Source organism: Mauremys mutica, chromosome 8, assembly GCF_020497125.1.
Source record: "Mauremys mutica isolate MM-2020 ecotype Southern chromosome 8, ASM2049712v1, whole genome shotgun sequence".
NCBI lineage: Eukaryota > Metazoa > Chordata > Testudines > Geoemydidae > Mauremys > Mauremys mutica.
Window position 1 is genome coordinate 16375362 of NC_059079.1, and position 21814 is coordinate 16397175.

At 39.9% G+C, this 21814-nt stretch overlaps 1 protein-coding gene across 7 annotated transcripts in view; it reads left to right on the forward strand.

Annotated features, from left to right (window-relative positions):
- Window positions 1-21814, forward strand: part of PATJ (PATJ crumbs cell polarity complex component) — a 216834-nt gene that overhangs the window by 40204 nt on the left and 154816 nt on the right. For 6 of the 7 annotated variants that reach the window (XM_045028179.1, XM_045028180.1, XM_045028183.1 and 3 more), the window contains exons 14-18: window positions 504-583; window positions 2127-2183; window positions 4700-4834; window positions 9867-10034; window positions 14654-14785. In XM_045028179.1, coding sequence (XP_044884114.1) covers window positions 504-583; window positions 2127-2183; window positions 4700-4834; window positions 9867-10034; window positions 14654-14785 — 572 coding nt within the window. The remainder of the gene's footprint in view (window positions 1-503; window positions 584-2126; window positions 2184-4699; window positions 4835-9866; window positions 10035-14653; window positions 14786-21814) is intronic. The other variant, XM_045028182.1, reaches the window with a different exon arrangement.

Consider the following 21814-nt stretch of genomic DNA (forward strand, 5'->3'; position numbering starts at 1 on the left):
CTGGCCTAATTAAACCAGACAAGCCTTTATACCTGCCAAATGTATAAATAAAGTCTGCCGCTGCATTGTGCTGATGCAGTCCCTTGATAACGGCAATGTCTTGTCAGGTGTTTACTTCTCAAAAGGGGTTGGTGGGGGAAGGGGGGTAGCACTGTTCTGTAGTGGTGAATGTTTAAACAGCAACAAATTATAAAGCCATGTGAAATTTGCTTTGCAACCTAAGAGTGATTTATTTACGGTATTAAACGGTACAGAACTCACATCTCATCAATGCAACCATCACCTTTTATGCTTCTCAACTGAATAAATTTCACTTCAGCAGTAGCTGACATTTGCATTGTTTTCTTGAAAAAGTCTATTCTGATTTGCACTGCTTGATAGACCCAAATTAATGTATTTTTATTCTTCTGATCATTCCTCATAATCTTTTATTTAAGCTGCATCTTTATTGAAGTAAATGTACTTGGCAGGGTTTAGTAAATTTAACATTCACTCTTATATTTTAGGAAGAGACTCAGACTCTCCAGAAAAGGAGTTGAAATCCAAGTGGGGAAAACTACTGGGACCTGATTATGAAGTCATGGTATGTTATCCTTCAATAAAGTACACTCATTTATGTTTCTTTAAATTGCAACGCTGTGAGCTTAACTTTACAAGCTGCTCAGGGGTTGGAACAGATCAGTAGAGTAGCATTTTTTGTTTTCCCTGAACATTCAAGGATGAAATATAGAGATGTTATAATTAACACATTTTTGTTCTGTTTGTTTGTACTATTGCATAAGTGTGAGTAATGTTTTGGTTGTTTTTTTTAAATCAACCTCATTTTTAAATTTGTAACATATCAGCCACTTAAAATATTTGGCATTTTTATGATTGTTTTTATGATCTGTTTGTTTTATTGTACACTTAGAAAAGGCTCAGGATATGAGTTGTATGTTTCATAATGAATCTTACATTTTTATTAGAAGAATGATTATCAAATGTATTTGGGAGAAAAGGAAGTAGTTCAAGTTAGGTAGGGGTAATTTTGTGGTGCTAACTGCACTTTAGATTCAACTTCACCTCTTATTAGAGAATTGTCAAGGAAGAGATTGATTACATTTCTAAATAGGAATCATCACGGGGAATGACTAGGTTTTTTTTTATTCATTACTGCTTTTTAAGACTGCTAACTGAGTGCATTTTTAAATAAAACATTCAAGCCAACATCCTTTTCTGATGACCTTAAAAAAATTGTTTATCTTTGCAATACATGTCCACTTGATTCAGAGACTCTTATTTTTACTGTTTGGCAGAACTATCACTCCAAATGTCTTGTTGGAAGATTTAAACTAGCATTAAGAGGTGTCTGGAGGAGCTCCCTTCTCTGCAACCCATTAGTGCTCCGTTAAGAACTTTGAAGTCCATATAAGACTGTGTTTTAATTCAATAAATCTAGTTACCCACGCCAACTGCTAGATATCCCCATCCTTGCACTGCCAGAGCCTGACATTACTTTCTTTAGCACCATCCCATTTTCCAATATATGTATGGGAAGTAAAGCTGGTTCATGAAGCTCAGTGAGACAAATTTTCCTTTCATTGTAGCAAATGTGGTTGTGATGGTGAAAATGTCAAAATTTGGCCCATCTGAATAATAAAAGGTCATGGTTGACCAGCACCTTTTTCAAAGTCTTTGTTTTCTTCCTTTGCCTATGCCTCTCTTCCATTTTGCAAAATCTCGCTTTACCATGGCACACAATTTGATTTGAGCCTGATAATGCAAACCCTTACATAGTCCTTACAGCCACACACAGCTCCATTTAAATCTATAGGACTACTAAGAGTTTGAAGGATTGAGCCCTTTCTGATCACTTTATCAGCCACCAAGTCTTTCTGAGGTGAGGGGCTGGTTACTGAGTGTGGAATTTAGATCCAGTCCCCGGCTATGTGATTTTGATAGCTTGTGGTGATAACCCTAAAGCACCAAACTGGACCAAGACATGCATTAAAAATTAAAAAGCATAATTTTCTTGTCCCCATATTTTACTGTCAGTTGTTCTTATAATCAGTCCTCTACTATAATTCGGCACTCTATTAAAGTTTGCATACTAGTAGTATTTAATTGTCATGGGGTACAATTTTTAGGTGGTTCGTGTGGACATGCCAATTACAGATGATGCTGAGCTCCAGAAATACTCAAAGGTTTGGAATCTTATTTCATTTTCTCTTTTTTTGAGATGGGCATGAACCAAAACTCTAGAGATGAATACGTCTGAAATATGGGGGAGTTTCAGTGTTGGCTCTAGCCAGGGCCGGTTCCAGGCACTAACTAAAGAAGCAGGTGCTTGGGGCGGCCAATATCAAGGGGTGGCCCTCCGGCCGCTATTGGGGCAGCACGTCCGGGTCTTCAGCGGCAATTCGGCGGCGGGTCCCTCAGTCCCTCTCGGAGCGAATGACCTGCCTCTGAATTGCCACCGAAGAGTGGAGCGGTGCGATTGCGCTGCCACTTTTTTTTTTTTTTTTTTGCCACTTGGGGCGGCAGAAAAGCTGGAGCTGGCCCTGGCTCTAGCTCATCTCTCGGAGAAATGCTGCCACTTGCTGCCAATGCTGCTTATGTATATTGGGTCTGAATTCCTTCACATGCCTTTTCTGAAAGAAGAAAAACCCAAACCCAAAAAACCCTACATAGGAAAACAGGCCATGCAGTGTGTCCTAAATCTCCTCAGACTCTGTCGGGCAAGTGGGGAGCATGACTTTCAAGAATCTAGGGCCCCTCACTTCTAAATCTGGGAGCTGCTGGCTTCAGTGCTTTAGCTGTTGCCAGCTATTGGGATAGGAGTTGGAGAGAAGCAAGAGTGGCACCTTGAATAATACCTGGAAACCACTGCAGACTATGGAGCAGTGTGTCACACTGACTACAAGAAACTTTTTGCTAGGTAAGGTCCTAATGCCGTAAGGGATTTGCAAGTATGGACTCTTACTACTGTACGGAGTCACATTGACTGCAGTATCAGAGCCTAAATGGGCATCTGTCCAGAAGCAGCTGGGTACCAGCAAGACCACCAAGTTGTGAACTTGAGTGAGAAAAGGCAGGCAAAGTTCCTAAATACACGGAACAGATATTATCTCTGCTATCTTCTTTGTTTCTTCACAGCCTGCTAGCTTGTCTGGATTGAGCCTCAGCAAGCCTGCTCGGAAAGTTTTCCTAATGGTTGCAGATATTTGCTATGTGGAGTTTTTCTAGAGAGGAATACAGTATTAAGGTTGTCCCTAGGGAAATGGCCAGCACAAAATCCAATGAAATTCCTTGTGGAAATATGGATACAAGTGATAGCAACTATTTGAAAAAGATGCTTCAGGGAGATGTTCCCTGCCCCAAAGACTGATACACATGTCATCAAGAAATGAGATGACTGATTGTATGGTTAGGTTTTATTGGCTTCCTCTAAAATAGTGATTATGATCCTGTGACAGATGTGGCAATTTCCTGCAATACTCTTGAAGGACTTTATTAAGTTTATGTACTATTGTGGACTGGGATTGTATGTCATCTCTTTAGGGGGAGAGATGTGACTGACATAAAACCTGGAAGTTTAAAAGACTACTGAAAATATGTCAGACAAGTATGGACTTCTGGGACAATAAGTGTTACATGGATTTCCTGGGGAATACCTCAGGAGAGGATAATGCAAATTCTCCAACTCTGGTAATGCAAAAACCTAGAGTTATGAAGCTATGCTCTGAGGCAAGGGTCTTGTCTGCTGATTACCTGTTACGGAGTGCCAAGACCAAAGGGCCAAGCTGTATAAAGAAATAGCAGATCTACCCAGCCTGGGTTTTGGTTCTGGATTCAAGACTGATATGAACTTGTACCGGGGGAAACCCAGTGGTTGGTTTTGAAGGATTAAAACATATCAGAGCTCTAGGCTGGAGTTGGGTGACCTCTCATAATTTTTTTAGCGTACATGTAAGAACTTTTATTGTTTTTAATGTTTTTCTCTGTAATGCCTTTACCTTTATGAATAAATGTGGTTGCTTAGAAGTTGTATGGTGACTTATAACTTTGGGCAGTAAACTGTCCGTAGCCCTCGGAGAGAAAGCAAAGCACAGACGCTAGCCTTTTTAGGCAATCTGGCTTGCTGGGCATATCACAGTGGAAGGCAAGGAGTTGTATAGCCTTAAAATCCCTGATCAAGAGGGAGTGGGACATGGATCTCTGTCTAGGAGAGGTGATTACTGGGAGCTGTAAGCCTAAAGAGAGTGCCCTTGATTAACCATGGAGGGGGAATGCAGGTGTCTTTACCCTGAGGCTGTCACAAGTAAGATCTTACTCTCCACTAAAGGCATGTCCAAAAGAGGAACTCAAGTTTTAGACAGAGGGTAGATGTCAGATGCTTTTTTTAGGGGTGGTCTTATACATCCACCTCTTTTCTGTTTTTTTTTTTTCCAGTTTATCACTGTAGTGATATTTTTGAGAAGAAGATAGGGATGTACGTTTTTCCAAAAGACGGACTGTGCAAGGAAAAAACAGCAATCAAATTGAATAGAAAAATTAGCAAAATTTATGTGATGCAACACTAGTTATGTCAGAGTTAGGATTTAAATATGCTAATGTGCAGCTAGTTTAATTTGAATTGGTCAGTTATTGAAAGTTGAATGCATTTGTTACATATAAGAATACATGTTTGTAAACATAGGCACTGCTTATTTTTTTGCAGCTATTGCCTCTCCACACTTTGAGATTAGGAGTTGAACTCGATACATTTGATGGACATCACTACATATCTTCAATTGCTCCAGATGGTCCAATTGCTATGCTTGGCCTACTGCAACTGGAGGATGAACTTCTAGAGGTAAAGTCCACAGAACTAGAAATGAAGTGTTTGTTCTTTCTGCTCAGACTCTTTAAAAATATGCTTGTATGGCATTTAGGCTGGCTAATGCATGTTCACAGTAGTATCTTTTAAACAATCAATGAGTAGGAGGAGCATGGGGTTAGGAGTCAGAAAAGCTGGGTTCTGTACTATTCTGGCTCTGCCACAGGCTTCTTGTAAGATTAGGAACAAGTCAGTAAATTGTTTTGTGCCTTAGTCTTGCCATTGGTAAATGGGAAAATAATGCTACCCTACCTTGCCAAGGGTCTTGTCAGGTTTATGTAATGATTTGTGAAGTGCTCAGATACTAAGGAGATGAGTGCAGTGATGATGTTTGTATTAGGCATACTTTTTATCTATTGTACGTGAATTTAAAGTCTTTGGCCTCGTCCACGCTAAAGGGAAAAGTCGATCTAAGTTACACAATTTGAGTTACGTGAATAGCATAACTCAAATCGACGTAGCTTAGATCTACTTACCGTGGGGTCCACACTATGCAACATCGATGGGAGACGCTCTCCCGTCGACTTCCCTTACTCTTCTCTAGCAGGTGGAGTACAGAAGTCGACGGGAGAGCGATTGGCGGTTGATTTAGCGGGTCTTCACTAGATCCACTAAATCGACCGCCGATGCATCGATCTCCGCAGGGTTGATCCTCCGGTAAAAGCCCTTGGAATAATTAACTTTTTTGCATTTCTGTGGTTGGTAACCTCTCTGAGTATTAACCACTCCCAAAAACCCCACAAGCAGCCAGTCACATTGCAGTGATGGTTTTTGTTGTTCCTTTCACTCTCTGGAACTTGGATATTGAATTCAAAGACAAAACTTGTGTGTATGAGCAAGCAGAGTGTGTTAATGATTAATCTGCACAGAGTAGGTATTGGGGTGTGGCTTGTGCTGTTTTGGTGTGATCAGACCAGAATGAGGACCTGTTTACTTTGGAGAAATACATATAAATATTTTAATGGCAGGATATCAAGGATAAAACAGAATTTTTTTTCAATTGATTTTGTTTTGCTGTTTCTTTATTAAGACACGAAAAAATTAACTCTATGTAGGGTGGGGACGTGTGGGGGTGAGAGTAATAGACTTCTTAAATTAAGCTTTACTGGACATTTTGAATCTGAACCACCTTCTAGTGGCAGCAAAGAACAAAGTCCCACTGACTTCAATGAGAAAAGGATCAGGGTCTTTGCTAGATTAGTTCATATTTGGTCCAGGGCTCAGGTGGCCTGGGCTCTGGTCATTATTAACCCTTTAGCACCAAAAATGCCTACTTCTCAGTGATAGAACTAATGCATGTTCTTGTATTATTGCTTAACAGAGGAAATCTGGATTTCCACATGACAGGGTTAATGGAATGTTGAAAGTGTTATTTAAATATCTTGGCCATTAAACAAAAATGTGAATACTAAAAGCAAAAAAACCCCACACTCTGGAAAAATGTTATTGTATAAATAATAAAGAAGAATTGTTTCAATTTACACAAGTCCACAAGTATGACCAGCGCTAGTGAATTTTATAATTTTTAACACTCCCCTAACCCCCAGCTTAAAAAAAACCTGAAACAAAACTGGGCGCTAGGACTAAAACTATATATGCCAAGTTTCAGCCTAGAGTATGTTTTTACAGCCAAGCTATAAATCCTCGTAAATAGGGGCTTGTAATGGAAATTATGACAGTCCCTTAACTAAAGCGAACAGCATTACACAGGTGCTGATATAACAACTGGAAATAGTTTGGATTAATAATTAATGAGGGAGATACATTTTTAAATGTATAGCAAGTTTAAACATTTATAAAGATCTATTTGATAGAAATCATAGTACTTACAAAAAATTCCTGTTTTCACTGATTTTCTTGTGTTGTTTTCATGGTGTCCATTGCCTCCTTGTCAGTCTCCCAATCTGTTTTGTTCTAAAACCTCCATTACTGTCATTCAGTGGAATGGCTAGTATGGAGTGATCAGTGGATGGGGCATCTGGCACCCTTCCTGCTTGGAGATTGATCTCCAGCAGCTATAAGAGAGCAGCGAGGGAGTCCCCAAGTCTGCTGGTGGACATAGAGTAGCCCTTGTCCATCAATCACAGAACACTGAGAGATGATAACTTCCCACCACACTAGCACTCCAAATGCATTTTAAAACAACAACAACAACTTTGCACTGATATTTTTGTTTAAATAATTAATTAACGGTTTAGCCTAATAGCTCAGCAGTCACGGCAATGCTGGATTACAGTTCCTAGAGCTCATTGAAAACATCTGCCGTTTTAGAGGGCAGGAAAACAAGAATTCCAGTTCACAACAAACATCAGGGTTTCAACTTGCGGTTTCGTTCTGATGTGGAATGAAAACGAAGCCTTTCTCATGAGTTTTTGCCAAACAGCGCCATAGAGTTAGGTGATGCCTATGCTTATGGCATCATGTAAAGTACAGGCATTACACATGTAGCTCCCATACAGCAGGAGAAGGCAATGGGGAAAGGCTCTAGAAGCAGGATGCTACCCTGCTAAAAATGACAGTGCAGACGTGGGAGGCACTGCTTAGGCATGTAAAGAGCCAAGTAGGGTATATACCCTGGAGGTTCAGGCATATAGAGCACACTATTCGCCTAAGCAGTGCCTCCTGTCTACATTGCCACTTACTGCACTGCTACACTGTGCTGGTTGGTCTTGCAGCATCTGTACTCTACACACTGCTGTAATGTAGACATAACTCCAGGGTCTGTGTGTGTCTGTCTCTCTCCTGTTGAAATTGTTCTGCTTCATATAAATAATTGTTAGGCCAAGATAAAGACATTGACTCCATTGCCTCATAGTTAGGACATTCACCTGGGATAGGGGAGCCTCAGATTAAAGTCCCTGCTCTGAATCAGGCGGAGTAGGGACTTGATCCTGGGTCTTCCATGTCCCAGCTGAGTGCCTTTGTCACTGGGCCATTGGCTATTCTGAGGCATGTCTCTCTCTTGAGCTGAGAAACCTTTGTGATGAAAGTTTTGTTGAAACAGAGATGCGTCTGTGACCAGCTTCTGTTTCATAAATCAGCATTTCCCAATAAAAAATATTTTGTGGGAAAACTCCTGACAAGCTCTGCTGACTGTATAACTCTAGATCAGTGGTTCTCAAACTGGGTCGAGACCCCAAAATGGGTTATGACCCTGTTTTAATGGGATCACCAGGGCTGGCGGTAGACTTGCCAAGGCCAAAGCCGAAGCCTGAGTCCAACCACCTGAGGCCGAAGCCAGAGGGCTTCAGCCCTGGGTGGCGGGGCTCAGGTTACAGGCACTCTGCCTGGGTCTGAAGCCCTTGAGCTTTGGCTTCGCCCCTCTCCCCCCCCCCCCCCAATCCGGGGCGGCGGGACTCGAGTGGGCTCAAGTTTTGGTCCTTGCTGCTGGGGTCATATTGTAATTTTTGTTGTCAGAAGGGGGTCGCGGTGCAGTGAAGTTTGAGAAACCCTGCTCTAGATTATTTCCTCAATTGCGTTACAAAGTTGAGAGGAAAATGGTAGGATAGGTATATGATATGGTATGGGGCATGTAATCTTAACCAAACCAACCTAGATCACATCCACAGGGATGGAGATACAGGAAATGACATTGGGCAGATCTTGACTTCAGTAGACATATGCACTACTTGGTAGGTGTAGAATCAGGGTGTTTTGTCAGGCCACTGACACTTGGTGAAATTCTGTGTTCTTTGTATATGTAATATTTTTACAATGCAACCAAGTGTAAAACCTAGATACCTTCTTTATGTGTTGAGTTGAGAGAGGGTGGAAAACTCTTCATATTTAGGTTTCTTAAAAAAGAGGAGGGGGGAGGAATATTATTGCAGTAAGCCACTTTGAAGGGAATATTTCACATAACCATCATCTGTGGTTGTAAAAATCATTAGCGATTGCCTTTCGGTATTCCGTTATCACTGAGCAGCTAAAGTTTATGGGATGATAAGGCTTAACTTGTCAGGACTTTCTGCTGAATTGCTTATTGTAATTGCTTTTTCTTTTTATTGTGTAAAGCATTTGTGTATATTCTCTCAAGGATCTAGCTCATCTCATCCATTTGACTATTTTTTTAAAGCCTGCAGCAGTTGTTGAAGTTTGGACTTGGTGCATTTGATTTAGAACTGCTCAAAATCTTCCGAATTTTGAATTTTTGGTGAAATATTTCCTCAAACTCAATTTTTTTATGCCAACACACCAATTGCCTCCCCAGAATGTTTTGGGATTTCCAACCAGCTCTACTTTGGCTTCATCATTGATCCTAACTGGTATCCTTGTTGGCAGAGAAACCATGGATTGACTGGGACATGGAAAATGAATAACACTCTCAACCTGGCCCATGTAGAATGTAATTCAGGCACGTGGGTGGGTCAGTGGGCAGGAGTTTGCATTGCCAGTGGGATGCCTGTTGATGAAAAGAGCACTTCAGTCATGTGGGCTGTCAAGCCAGCAGTTTATACAGGCACTGAAAAGTGCTTAATAAATAAAACGTTCTGACATTAGGACTAATTTCTAAAAGCACTTTAAACTAGAGTCAAGTACTGCTGAAATCAGTTTTCCTGTCTGTGCATTTGGGGAGGCTGCGAATAACTTACCTGGAAGGAACCCAGAAAGAATGACTACCATAGTGAAGGGATTAAGACCAAAATGCCTGCTGTAGGAGGTGTTGGGACTAGAAACACAGAGGGCAGGAAATGAATGAAGGGAAGCTGAATAAAACAGAAGACGTGGATCACCACTATGTAATAACAATAAAGTCACCAGAATCCGGAGATGGAATAACAGTCTTACAGTAATTTATGTATATTTTAGGGGGTACATTAACTAAACCACTCAAGCTTCACTGGAATCCCTCAGTGAAATTAGACCTTTATATACAGTTGGGGAGGACAATTATTGCTTATAGTGTAATGGTTTAAAGTAAATGAGAGACTATATTTTTATTGCAGAACCTGATCAATATCCTTTTAAATATCTGAATGGTGGTGCGTGTTTTCTCTTTTCTGCCTAGGTAAATGGAGTTCAGCTTTATGGAAAATCCCGCCGTGAGGCAGTTTCTTTTCTGAAAGAAGTGCCGCCTCCGTTCACTCTGGTTTGTTGTCGGCGCCTGTTCGATGATGGCGGCGAATCCTTTGTGGATGAGCTCAGCACCATCGAGGTTTCATCTCCGGAGCCAAAGGTAGCGATAAGAGATTGTGTAGCTCAGCTGAACAGAAGTTCACTAACTTTCTAAAGACAGTGTTTTGGCTTTCCTCTTGTTTGCTTCAACCAATTTCAGCTCTTTAAAACAAAAATGTCTGAAATACATTTTGCATGGATATGTACATCATCTCTTTGTACCCAACTCTCTTGCAAAATGGTCTTTACATCTCATCACTGTTTCACATGGAAATGCCAAGCAGGTTAAAAAACATGAGAAACCAGCTCAGTAAGAGGGATTTACTTTGAACTTATGTAGGGTCATCACTTCTAATCTTTAACAAAAGCTCATTGTATTATTTCCTGAGGGTTATCCATGTGCTTCGTGCTGTTGGAAACATGAAAGGTAACATCTGGTTCCTGTCCAGTGGTGTTTCCAATCCCAGTAAGATAAACCACACAGCTCTGATATCATCATACAAGCATATGATAGGATTCAGCACTGATTGTTTGATTTGTCGGAAGTTCTTGATTTGTTCAAATTGCTTTGCTATGTCCGATGTCCTATGTGGTTTTTCAAACATCTTTCAGAGTGCTTTTCTTTCTTCTTCCTTGCATTAATCCCATCAAATGGTGTCCACTCTGTGAGTTCTCTCCCTCCAAAGTGTTCTGTTCAGTGTCATATGCTTAGGGGCCTACCAAATTCACGGTTGTGAAAAATGCGTCATGGACAGTGAAATCTGGTCTCCCCCGTGAAATCTGGTCTTTTGTGTACTTTTATTCTGTACTATACAGATTTCACGGGGGAGACCAGCATATCTCAAACTGAGGGCCCCGGCCCAAAAGGGAATTTGCAGGAGGGTCACAAAGCTATTGTAAGGGGGGGTCACAGTATTGTCACCTTTACTTCTGCGTTGCCTTCAGAGCTGGGCAGTTGGAGAGTGGTGGATGTCGGCCACCCAGCTCTGAAGGCAGTGCCATAGGCAGCAACAGCGCAGAAGTAAAGGTGGCAATACCATATCATGCCACGCTTATTTCTGCACTGCTGCTGGCAGCGCTGCCTTCTGAGCTGGGGTCCCAGCAAGCAGCCGCAGAACATTCTGCACCCAGGGGAAGTTCCTGGAGATGGGTCTGAACCAGCCTTGGGAAGGGCCCCTGCAGGGGAAGAGGAAGTCCTGTCCCTCACCAACCCGGCCAGGACCAGCAGCTGGAGTGCGGCGTATGGTAGGAGCCCTCAGACAAGGTGCCCCAGCCCTTCCCCTCCCTGGCTCCGGGTCAGCACTCGGGGATTAAAGGGGTCTTGGGGTGGGTGGGTGTGTGACCATGGAAACCTGCCCCCAACCATGGTGCCCTGGGTGGTCCTCCACCCATAAGGCTGGCCCTGTCCACCCACAAAGTGTTCTCCAGCTGCTCAGCTCTGAAAACAGCGCCACCATCCCCAGCAATAGCACAAATGTAAGAGTGGCAACACTGCAATTTCGCCCCCCCCCCCGCCCCGCAACTACAATAGCCTTGCGACACCTTCCCCCACCATTGCCCCCTTTTGGATTGTGGGCCCCACAGTTACAATACTCTGAAATTTCAGATTTTAGTATCTGAAACAGTGACATTTATTATTTTTTAAATCCTATGACTGCGAAATTGACCAAAATTGACTGAATTTGGTAGGGCCCTACATATGCTCTATCGTACCACATGCTAACATGTCTTCCTTTATGCCATCCTACCACTTCTTGGGCTGGCCTCTCTCTTTTTTTCATTCAGTCTTGGTATATTGGAGTCTCTTACTCACAGTTTGCAGGACTGTGGTTTATATGCTCACGCCATTTCAGCCTGTACTCATGTTTTTTGCTTTTAGGGGGTGTTACTCTGAGCATATCTCTAGCATACACATTCCTCACCTGGTCTCTCTTGCTTACACCACTCGTCTATTTCCAAATTCGTATTTCTGTGCAACATCATTTGTTCATGTTTCTTCTTTGTTACCCAACACTCAGCAGCATACTTGAAAACTGGATGGACCACAGTTTTACAGACTTTCCCATTTACACTTACTTGTATCTTCCTTTCACACCCTGCACCACTTATCTCTCTCCTTTTGAGCCAAGCATTCATTATCCTCACTCTTTTATTTGATCCTCTGTTTTCTCAGGTTCTGGACCCACAGATACTTGAAACTTTGCATTTTCAGTATTGACTGCGTGTCTAGTTTGAAGGATAATTCAACAGTGTTCATATAATTGAAATTACATACCATGTTCTCTTTTTCTCTGATTATTCTGAGCCCCTGTCTCTCCAACACCTCTCTCATTTTATCAAGATCCTCTTGTAGACTATTTTTCTTCTCAGTGTATAGAATGATATAATCTGCAAACAACATGCACCAAAGTGCTCTGTCTGTATGTTCCTTGTAGGGGTATAAACAAGAAAGGGCTCAATGCTGATCCCTGACACACTGCTGCCTTTACCAATAGTTTGTCTGTTTCACCACTAGAAGTTCTGATTGTTGACCTTGCATCTACATAATGGTTTGAACAAGCCACACATACAGTTCTGATACCATTTTCTTCCTCATACACCAGATGACTTTCCTAGGAGACTCAACATCTTTTTAAAGTCTTTCTCTACTTCCACAGTATGAACACGAGATCGGGTAGGAAAGTTTGGAGCATTGTGGCATTTGTGCTTTTATATACATAAACACAATGTGCCAAGGTAGCTTTTGGTAGTGCCAAACTCATTAACTTAATGAGAGCAGGACTTGGCTTTAATTAGTGTAGTAGTGACAGAATAGCCCAAGTCTTCGGGTGGGTCGAAACAAACCATGGTGAGATATTCTAGAACTTAAATAGAACACTGTGAATCTGTATATGAAAGTTACATTTCATCAAACAATAACAAATCTAACTGATTTAGTGACATTTTCTCTTTAAGGCTCAAGCACAAAGTGTTCAACAGAGACCCAGGAACACTTGAAATTGTTGTCATTTATACTTGACTAGAAGGTGTCTGGATTTTGAGTGATGCTTTGACTTTTTCATGTTCCTGGGCTATGACAGTATTTTAGGTAATGTGTTTTCAGTGAAAGATATTTCATGTTCACAACTTTAATGTGGTTTACTCAGGTAGGTCACTAAAAACTTCATTGTACTATAAATACAAGGTATGTAAATCACTAAGCTAGCATACTGACTATGTACATCACATACATCATTCTTCAGCTTAATAAGTGAGCAGGAGCTTTGAATTATACTAAATCTAAGCCTTGTTCCCATTAGCTGATTACTTCCATCTTGCAAATCAAGTTTTTATGCAAAACTGGGAAAACAGGAGCCTTAGCATTTATTTCCATGGTAGAAGCCTTAAAAATCCCAAATTAAATGTTGAATCTTGTAACATTCTTCCATTATAAAATGTGTACTCCTGGTTGCCTCTTCTCCCTGATTTAGATTCTGCTTGATAGGATGGCCTTCCTAGGAGGATAGGTTGGCCAGTACTATGGATATTCTGTTCAATAGTGGAGGCACAAAGAGGAACCATGTGCCATTTAGAATGGTCCCTTCTATTGCTATAGAACTTCTTCTTCCTTACTGCTTGACTTTTGCCTTTTAATGAATATTTTTCATCCGTATGACACCAGTTAAGTGCATTTGCCAACAGTTGATACTGATTGAATGACCCAAAGACTCTCTTGCTCCTTAAATCCACCTCTACAATATTTCTACTTTCTTCTGATCTAGGGAGCAAGAAGCCAAGTCTGTGATTATAGCTTCTTTATCCCTTTTGGCCAGTGGAGATGTTTGTGATACATTCAGCTCATTATGTAAGCATGCAATTAAATTATTGCTATGTTAATAATGGAAGGTCCTCAAGTTTCCTGATGACAATTTCCATTCAAACTTTGCAGAGATCATAGTACTTGCCTGCGGACTTCCTTTTTTTTCTTTTACATTTGCAATATTGTTTCCCTATGCAACAAATGATGCAATAGCAGTAAAATTTGTAATCTGTATTTTATCTTAGACAACAAGGGATGATTTTTTTTCCAAAACTTTTTGAAATACACTTGTGAAGTCAATTATTTTTCAGAGGGATTTGTGTTTCTCTCTCTTCCAGAGTTCAAATGTTAAAGCAAAAATGAAAAAAAAAATGTTTTTCAAAATCATGTCCTCACATAGTCGCAATTTGGGATTGATTAAGATTCTAATACTTAAAATCCTCAGGACGTTCTATCTTTTCATGGGCTTTCCCTCATGTGGTGGTTAAATCCTTGTGTTGAGAAATTTATTTTTCCTTTTATGCATCTAATGGGATGGCTGAAGTCCGTTGACATGTAAAAGGTTAGTGCCATTAGTGTAATTAGAAATAATCCTTAACGTTATATAATTACATCTCGGTGTTTGTGCGGTGTTAGGCCCTGATGGACATGTTTAGCTTTGCTGTTGGGAGTAGTAACAATGGGACTTCCTGTGGTAAATGCATAAATGTTTGCAAGATCAGGAGCCTAGTCTGGATAGAATTAGAGAAAAAGGATATATAATATTTCAGATGAGTTCCATCTTGGATGAACCGTTAATGTAGGAGGAATATTGAATGAATAAACTTCCATCCGGAACTAAAAACAGGGATAGTATTTGCAGCAGATATTTTATTTTTCAGATGAAACCAGAAGTAGACCTTCACCCTGAAGAGGAAGGAGATGGTGAACTAGCATTATGGTCTCCTGATGTGAAAGTTATTGAACTAGAAAAAGACTATAAAGGTTTAGGATTCAGCATTTTAGATTATCAGGTATGCTATTCCTTGTACTGTCTATATCAATAAATACTGAAAATACCTCTGATCCTCTCTTTCCCCTTGTACTGTGCCTCAAAATTTCCTGTAAATATTGTTACGATGATTTGGTAATATATTTATAAAATACTACAGTGACATGGCACTTGGACTTTGAAATGTGGGAGAAATTATTTGTTCCTTTGAGGCCAAATTTTCCTCTGTTACACTGGACCAACTATGTAAAGTATACGGTAGATCATTGTTTTAACCCAGACTAATTACTGGATAGAATAAAGTGCAGTTAATCAAACTCTAACTCCTAACTTTGTGTTTAAAGGCTACGGGTTCTCTTAATCACTGGGAATTACTTTATAAATAATTGAGTAGTGAGAAAGCATTTAGTATCACAACATTTTTTTGCTATTTGTTAAATGTTTTGTCAATTTCCCCCCTCCCTCCTTCAGTTAAAAATACATTTGTGATGAGTCTGTTAGTACAGTGCTTTGCACAGGGGCTCCTAGGTGTCATGGTAATACAAATAAATAACCATTGGTTCTTTAGGGTCTGATCCAAAGGCCATTAAAGTCAATGGGAAGACTCCTGTTGTGATCAATAGACTTTGGCTCAGACCCTTAAAGCACAACTATTCACTTTCCAACTTAAAGGCCCTTGATACCAAGTTTCACCACAATTGACTTCCATGGTGAGGTTATCAAGCCAGAAGTGACAAATGGGGTCAGCATGTGAAACCCAATTTAACTCCTCTGCTAATTAAGCAATAAATTGCTTTAATGTCATGTATTGGATAAGAATAGACATTAAATAATTTTGTCTCTTGACTGCTTAAAATATTTAGACCAATGTACGTGGGGCACATAATTTTTTCATTGTTTTTTCTTAATTAAAAGGAGCTGAATTTCAGACCCCAATAATAGCTTAAAGCAAATTTTTGTGTTTAAAAAAAAAAAAAGTTTTGGAACTGATTACATAGACATGATCCTAAAGCTCCTTAGTAATTAAGAGCCAAAGTCTCTGCTGATGTAACTGGGTAAAATTCTATTGAATCTGTGCCCACTTACATTAGTAAAGAATTTGGCCCTAAATAAGGATATAACAAATATCAGAATTTTGAGGTTAGGATGAAGTTTCTAATGTTATCCATCAGTGTGATATTTTAAAACCTCTAAGCACCATACTCATAAGAATTAAAATTGCTGGATTGCTTTTCATAATAACATAAACATCTGAGTGCTGCCTAAACGTTGTGGTTGAAGGAAAAAAATGTAGTCTATCATTGCACATAAATGTCACGTGATATAAAAATCAATTATATTTTATACAATAAGACATGAATCAAGAACAGATTAAAATAAATACTTGGAGTATTATGCAAAACCTTTAATTCCATATTTTGCCAGTGTGATTTAAGATTACTGAAAGTAGATCCTGTTAGTCATTTTTGCTGATACGTGTTGTGTTACAGTGCCAGCTTTTCGGTAGAGTCCCTGGAACTCTACAAAGCAGCAATACGCTGATTTGCTTTTAAGTTCTCATATAATCAGAATTAATGAAGGCTTTAATAACAGGCTTTTTATTTACTTATTCACAAATGTAAATACATTAGTAACATTGGGATCCTTGCAGATTTAAATACTTTCAGATCAATATTAAATAAACAGTAATCCACTTAATCTCAGCTCTATAATTACAAAATATTGTGCTATTTTTCTGTTCGGGATTGCCTTGTAAAGCTGTGTTGCTCTTCCCAATACATGAGGAGTTCACTCAGAGAGAGAGAGTGAGTGCACTTCATTTAAAAAACAATTAATTAGTCCTCAGTCATGGAAAGAAGTGGTCTGAGTTTGCCTTCTGGAAAACTATCCAGAACTCTTGCATGGGATGATTTTGAAAAGCACAAATGACAGGTGCACAACTCTCACTGAAAATCAATGGAACTGGGTGCCTAAAATCCCATTTCTGCCTTTAAACTTCCCCCTCGTAAGTTAATACTGCTTTAAATATGTAAGTGTCCAGCCCCATGTAGTTTGCTTCTAAAGTTTTATTGGGAAAAAATTCAAGCTTTACAATGGCAAATATATTGCTTACAACATGTTTTCACTGTTTATACATAAAGTGCATAAATAGTGTCTATTTAGGTGACCAGTAACTTAATTTTAAAGTTTTGGTATTCGTGAGATAATTGAGTTATAACATCTCTTGCTGTGAGTGATTTAGATGATAAATTTAAATCAGTGAAACTCATTTTTTGCAAGGCAAAGGAAAGATGATTTTGTGGAAGAACAAAGACCATATCTGTGACTTTCAGTGTTTCAGGTATTAAACGGTTACCTTCTAATGTAATGTTAGCTTCATGTTGGACCAGAAGTCTGTGATAGTGGCCGTTACCAGATGCTTTAGGAAAGGTGCAAGAAAACTCCATTGTAAGCATTTATGGAACTACCTGCCCTTTGGGATGGGTGGTTGGCGGTGGGGATGGGGAGGTTTCTTCTGACTCTCATCCTTGAATGTCTGGTGTATACTCTGAAGCAAGAGGGTTTATTCCCCCATCTGAATTTTTGTTATCCTATCTATCTGTTACGTTCCTGGCATACACATAGAGAAGTTTGTTTAAAAACATAAAATACTTTCGCTGAAAGGTTGCAACATAACACTGTTTCTTAGAATTCAGAATGATAACGCACAAGAACCCAAAACCAGAGATAAAGCAGGCTCACCATATCCTACTCTAGGTGGGCTCTCTGCAGACTGCCTTCTGAAAGACCCTGATTGCATGCTTCCCTACAGAGCCTCCTAACCTGCAAGCAGGACCAGGGAAACCTTTAGGATTTAAAGTGACAGCTTGTAATTTTTACACTGTTTTCAGTACAGTAGTTGTGAAGGTATGCCTACACAGCAAAGAAAAACCCCTGGCTGGCCTGTGCCAGCTGACTCAGGCTCACAGGGCTTGGGTTACGGGGGCTGTTTCATTGCTGTGTAGACTTCTGGGCTCAGGCTGGAGCCCGGGCTCTATGATCCTGCGGGTTGGAAGTCTACACCGCAATGAAACAGGACCCGCAGTGAGCCCGGAGTCGGCTGGCACAGGCCAGCTGCGGGTTTTTCTTTGCTGTGTAGACAGACTCTGAGTGTTCTCATTATCCATATAAATGTTTAATCCTACATTGAATCCTATTAAACTATTGTCCTGAAAGATCTGTTGTGTCCCAGTGTAAGTTTTCTGATACTTCATAGTACAAGCCCATTCGTGCTTCTGAAAAGCAATACTAATAAAAACTCTTAGCGATGGAGAATAGGAATTGAGAACTGAGAGAGTGAAATTATTACTCTGGCATATTAATTTTTAATGGACTATCCTTCTCATGATGTTACATCTATAAAATAAATAAGCATATCCCAGGTGATTTAAAAGATATTCCGAGAAATGTATAAATGTAATGTCAGCTAATTTATACTTAACTTACATAACTTTAATTACAAATTAACTATACTGATTAAGAGTGACCAATAATATTTCTACCTTTTCCCTACATTTTGTTTTTGTTTTCCTTTTTTGTGTTTAGTAACTTAAGTACTTGATATCAGACTTTTTTTTTCCATTTACAGGCTACTCATGGAAGGATCTATTGCTGAAACATATGGTATCAGTACGCGAAGAGTGGGGTGTAGCTTTTGTGCTACCATAGAACATTTGTCTGTAAATTTTAAGCTTGGGATTTTCAGCTTTGCATGGTCATTTAAACTTAATAGATCTATTTGCATTCACCAGATCTACTAAATTGCAATGAGATGTTTTAAAACTGCTAAGCTTAACCTTGCAGGCAAGATGCCATGCTGTAGAAACAGGTGATCCCATGATGGACCTCCTAAAATTGCGTGCTATGTTTCACTAGATTCCTCCCTGAGGGGGTCTGTTTATTTTAAATAACAGCCTCCTGCTCAAGACTTGGTTGCTTAAAATGAATAATAGTGCTGATGTTGTAAAAATACAATGTGCTGAGATCAGTTAGATCTCTTAACTTATCCTGGTCATTCTTGGAGACAATTTGGATGGGATAGCTCTGAAGGAAAATCCCAGGTACAGTGGTACATGATGATGGAGATTCTACAAGCGGTATGCCGCCTTCTGAGTTGACTGTGAACCTATCTCTCAGTGGAGTCTTGAGCAGCATTGTGTTACTGAAGATTCCATCTTAAAACACAAGTCCTGTCCACTTTCTGGTTATTAAGGAAGGCATGGTGTAAAGTTTAGTATCCTGTCCAGTTTCTAGGTTGAGCAATATTCTTTATCGCCTTTAATTTTCCCCATAATTTCACTTGGAGAAGTTACTCTGCTCCATCTCTTAACTAACTTTTATGTAGCATTGCTGACCTGTTCAGTGGTAACTACATTGTGGTGGATGAGTGATCCTGATGTTTAATCTGTAAAGTGCTTTGGGCTTGTTTAGGATATAAGGTGCTATACATGAGTACATGAACATTGTTCTCTGCCAATAGGAATGAAAGTTTTGCTTATTAGCAACTTTGACTATCACAAAGAAGGGGTGGAGGTTTGGTTCAAGCAGAGGACTAAACCACCCAACCAGCCAGAGGAAACATAAATGTTTGATGAATAACCACCATTGCTAGTAGTAGTGATACTTTTCCCCCCCCCCTTTTTAATGAAAAGGCAAGAGAAAATGATGCTTCAATCAGAAAAATGGGAAACACTGTTATATAAAAATGAGTATGATCATGTGGGAGTAGATAGGGAGGAAGGAAATTCAGCACCCAACATATAGACATTTAGAGACTGATGAAACCAGATACTAAGAAGGATAGTCCATTGAGCCTTGGGTTCTGAAAAAATAGCATTTAGCATAGACCCAGCAGAGCAAGGAGATTCCATACCCAATTAGTGATGTGTTACAGATGTATAGGAAAAAACACAGGCAGTTGTCCTGCAAATTTTGTGCGGTTGTATTAACCAGAAGCTGACTATTGAATGAGCTGATGAGCCTTTATCAAATTAAACGAGATGGTAGACAGACTTTTTATGGAGCTTAATTGCCTGTGTTTGGAATTCAAAGTACTTTAAAATATCTGATCTGTGACTACAACTAGAACGGGGGTGGGGAGGTATGGTAGTGCTGGGGGTATAGGAATATTGGCAGAAATGTGGGCTTGCACTTACAAGCATCTTTAATCCACAAGGATTCCAATTGTTTCAGTCACATCTGAAACTCAGTGTCTACTGGGGCCAAATGCAGGTGCCGTTGAACAATGCATAGCAGAATACAAACAAAAAAATCGCACAACCATTTCCAAAAGAGGCCCCAAGAGTTTTAAAAGGAGACACCCTGATCCATTCATATACTGCTTGGAGTGTTCACCAGTTTGATTTGGGCTGGAGCATTGTATAACATCCCTCTTGCTAAACACTTTGTGCTCTTATAATTTTTTGGGTTATGGCCACATTGAAATGAATGTGTTTTGGACAGAGAGGCATATTCACATCCGCATGAAGCACACTTTCACCTGTTCATGTGATGGAAACCAGTGGCTTATTGGCAAGCATAGTCATACAGCTATATTAAAAAAACAATTGTACCATGGCTTGGTACTGGAAAAGCTGATGAAGGCTGCTTTTCTTCCATCTCTGCAACCCATCCATATTTATTAACATCAAAGTACTGTAAGCCTTAATGCCAACTGTGCTGAAGATCTTGTCTGACAGAGAATTTGCATCTTTCCCTCTATGGGAAAGTTCTGCATCCCTTAAATCATATTAAGCTGCTTCATTTGAAAAATAATACTAAATAGTGTGTTCATGAATGTAGCTATTGAGAAAATTCTCTCATAGTTCTGCTTAAATACTGCTTTTCAGTACTGAAAAGGGGATGAATGGAGTTTCTAGGGTACTTGTGATGAGTGACTTTCAAAACCTCAATACAGCAGTACTAAAGGCGTCAGGAGTCCAGAAGCCACTTGAAGAGATCAGAGGCTTTATATATCAGCATGAGATCCAGATGGGATAGACAGAAAAAGTTCATTGTTGTAAACTAAAGAGGAACTGAGATGCAGGAAGTCCTAAGAGGACTTGGATCTTTGCTGAGGTGAAGTTTAGGGAATGGTAACTCTGATTTCTCTCAGAATGAGAAGTTAGGAGAGAATCCCATGATGTGTTACAGAAGGAAGAATAAGAAAGAAGTAGTATTTGTAAAGGGGGCTGCCATATCCCAGGAATTGGCTCTCATTACGTTTCTTGTTTTTTAAGCAGATTTTGCTTTGTGAACTGTCATGGTTGTTTTCCAGGTAAAATACCTGATTTTTGGAGAGATCTTGGGCAGTAGGCTGGAACATCTGTTCATTCAGAGTCCTTGAAATAACTAAAATAATAAACAAGTAGTATTAAAAGTTAGAAACCTTTCCCTCCTCCTCCAGTAAATACAGATTGGGTTACCTTTTGAATTTTTTGTCTGCTGCAAGAAAGTCTTTATTTTTAAATGTACAGGAAATCATCATTATTCTGTAGAAGTCCTTCTACCTTGAAGGACAGGGTGGGAATTTAAGGGGTCAGTACTGTAGCTTAAACAGTAGTTAAAAAGCGAAGTGTTTTCTAAAAAATTAGTCATAAAAAGACTAGAAAAAGCTGTATGAATGATTGGTGGTTATAGAAAGGCTCTGCAGTGGCCAGTCGGAAGCTCATTTATGACCCCAAGCAGACACAGTGAACTAGCAACCTCTGAAAGTTCTGTTCCACTTCCATGTTTATCTGTGTTGGGACACATTAGAGGTGATAGGTGTCCCATGCACCCGACGAAGTGGGTATTCACCCACCAAAGCTCATGCTCCAAAAAGTCTGTTAGTCTATAAGGTGCCACAGGACTCTTTGCTGCTTTTACAGATCCAGACTAACACGTCTACCCCTCTGATACCTGAAAGTTAAACATCTCCAGGTTTCCTCAGCATCTTCTCCTTCTCCCCCCAAAAGATGTAACTCATGAAATCTAGTCAAGATTTACCATTCTGACCATATCCGGTTCCTCT